General features: G+C 38.6%; 1 protein-coding gene across 1 annotated transcript; it reads left to right on the forward strand.

The window, feature by feature from the left end:
• The first annotated feature begins 717 nt into the window (after positions 1–717).
• Positions 718–1476, forward strand: LOC108322153 (uncharacterized). The gene has a single exon (XM_017554147.2). It carries the CDS (start codon positions 718–720, stop codon positions 1474–1476), a length of 759 nt encoding a protein of 252 aa, XP_017409636.1.
• The last annotated feature ends 1018 nt before the right edge of the window (positions 1477–2494 follow it).

Here is a 2494-nt window from a genome sequence, read left to right on the forward strand (position 1 = left end):
ACTAAAATCACTACTGGAAACAGGAAACAGGAAACAAGATGCACTGTTTTGACGTTAATACTTAATGCTCATTATGTTCTAATTAACAACCTTAACTGCCCGCAAAGAATTGGTTGGTTTGAAATTTGAAATGAGGATTTTATGTTGATGTTGGTAATTAATAAGAGCAATGACAAATCATGAATAGTTGTTATTGTATTTGCAAAGGAGCTTGGTTCATGTGGGCCTAAATCACGAAAGCAGCCAGTAATAAGGCCTAATAGCAACCACTGAGAAAAAAACCTTAAAATTAATTTGGAATATTTTATATGGACAGAGTGGCCTGTTCTTTAGCAGAAATGGACACTGCACTATTCTTCGTATAAAATTTCTAGAAGCCATCGCCAAAATAATCACAAAGCAGAGCACCTAGAAGATAAATTTCGTTATATACACTCCAACCCAAAAATTAAAGTGTGATAGATACTAATAATTCCCCTCACCCTTCTTTGTTTTTTCCCCGCTCCTTTTCTTTTTCCCTTTCCAATAATCACGGTTTTTCATTTTTAGCTTCTCACTCAAACTCGCAACTACTTTATTAACTTCGCTCCCAAATCTCCTTACAAAATAAGTAAAACCCCATTTTACCGCATCCTTCAAAACCGCACACGTCTATATATATACATATATATATATATATATATATATATAACCATTGTTCCCATAATTTTTTCAACAATGGAAGAAAAGCAAACGAACATAATGAAAGACGCCGAATACATGGAATCTCGAGAAGAAGACGAAGAAGAAGAGCAAGAGGAGGCACTCTCGCTCTGCGACCTTCCACTTAACCCCAATTCCAGAACTCCAAGCTTCGACGAAACGTCGCTTAAGAAAATACTCCGACCCTCCTCGTTACACGATAACGCCGCCGAGATTTTCAACGGCTTCAGCAGCAGCAGCAGCTCCGACATGTGCCCCGCCGATGACATCATTTTCTGCGGCAAACTCCTTCCGCTCAAAAGCCTCATCGTCGAAGAGGATAAATCTCCCGCGCGCCGTCGGCGATCGGAGTCTCTCTCCTCCGTGACGCGATCGAACAGTGTCACGTGCATCGGCTCTCGCCGCCTCATGATGAGGAACAGCAAGAGTTTGGATTACAATAGGCTACGAGAGTCCTCCAATCCGGAGGTTGACCGGAATTCCTCCGCCAGGAGCGGCGCGCTGCAGGAGGCTGCGTCGAAGAAGGCGACGAAGCCGCGCTGGTACTCTCTGATGTTCGGGACGATGAAGGTGCCGACTGAGATGGAGCTGAGCGACATGAAGAATCGGCAGGTTCGGCGGAACGCATCGAGCACGATGTTTGTTGCGGCGGAGAAGGTGGGCGGGAATCGTAGCCCGGGGAAGGTGTCGTGGAGAATACTGAAGGCACTGAGTTGCAAAGATCACAGCAGCGTGGCGGTAACGACGTCGTTTCCATTGCCTCAAGCGTCGTAGGGTGGAAGTCACGTGAGGGAGAGTTTTTATTGTTGAATTGACGTGATTGGCCTTGTGAGTTGGGTGAAAGTTAGAGATGGGTTGGGGTATTATGGTGATTGAATTGTTGCTTGAGCGAAAGGAAAATATAATATTGACTTCACGTAGAAGGGGTATATGTACAGTTGGGGACTGATGCATAAAGGGCCATGCTTCCTCCGAGTGGATTATAGGATTTCTTTATTTATTTTGGTGAATTCTAAGTTCATTTTTGTTCTTTAGGTTGGTGGCTACTCATTATGGGACTCTGACAATCACGAGAAACCCGACAACACACACACACAGAGAATGCCTGCTCTGCTTGTAATTGTTTTCTATCCTTTTTTTTTTTTCAAATATAATGCAACTTATTTTTTCCCTTTAAACTGCTGAATCATCATCACATCTTTTAATTAACAATGTCAATTTAATTACAGATCTTCTTATAAGGATGTTTCGATTTCATATTTCTAAATATTGATGCAAATTTATCTATAACTTAAAATTACTTATCTGTAGATATTTTATATATTCATTTTATAATTTTTTAGTTTTAATTTACACCGATATATATTATATGGAAATTTATTTTTATTTTAAAAAACTAATTTGTCTAAACATGTGTTAGATTTTTTTTATATAAAAAATAATATTTTAAAATGATATGGAGATAATAGTGGAAGAAATTTAATGAATTTAATGTCTTACCTCCTTTGGCTGCTCCAGAATATGCTGTCCTGTCACTGATGTGATTACAAGTATATTTTTGTTTAACTAAGTGGATGATTCTTAATTAATAGAATTAAAAGAGGACAATGAGGCAAGTACAAAAACCCCTTGCAATTATTTGTCTTTCCACAATCTAATGGCGTCAGTTTTAAAGATCAAGGTTATTAAGGAGATAAACATCTAAATAAAATATTAAAATACAACAATTTAAATATAGTACCTTCCTTATTTATTTTGTTTTTATTTTCTCTTTGTTTTCCGTCCTCACATC

Source organism: Vigna angularis, chromosome 1, assembly GCF_016808095.1.
Source record: "Vigna angularis cultivar LongXiaoDou No.4 chromosome 1, ASM1680809v1, whole genome shotgun sequence".
NCBI classification, from domain to species: Eukaryota; Viridiplantae; Streptophyta; class Magnoliopsida; order Fabales; family Fabaceae; genus Vigna; species Vigna angularis.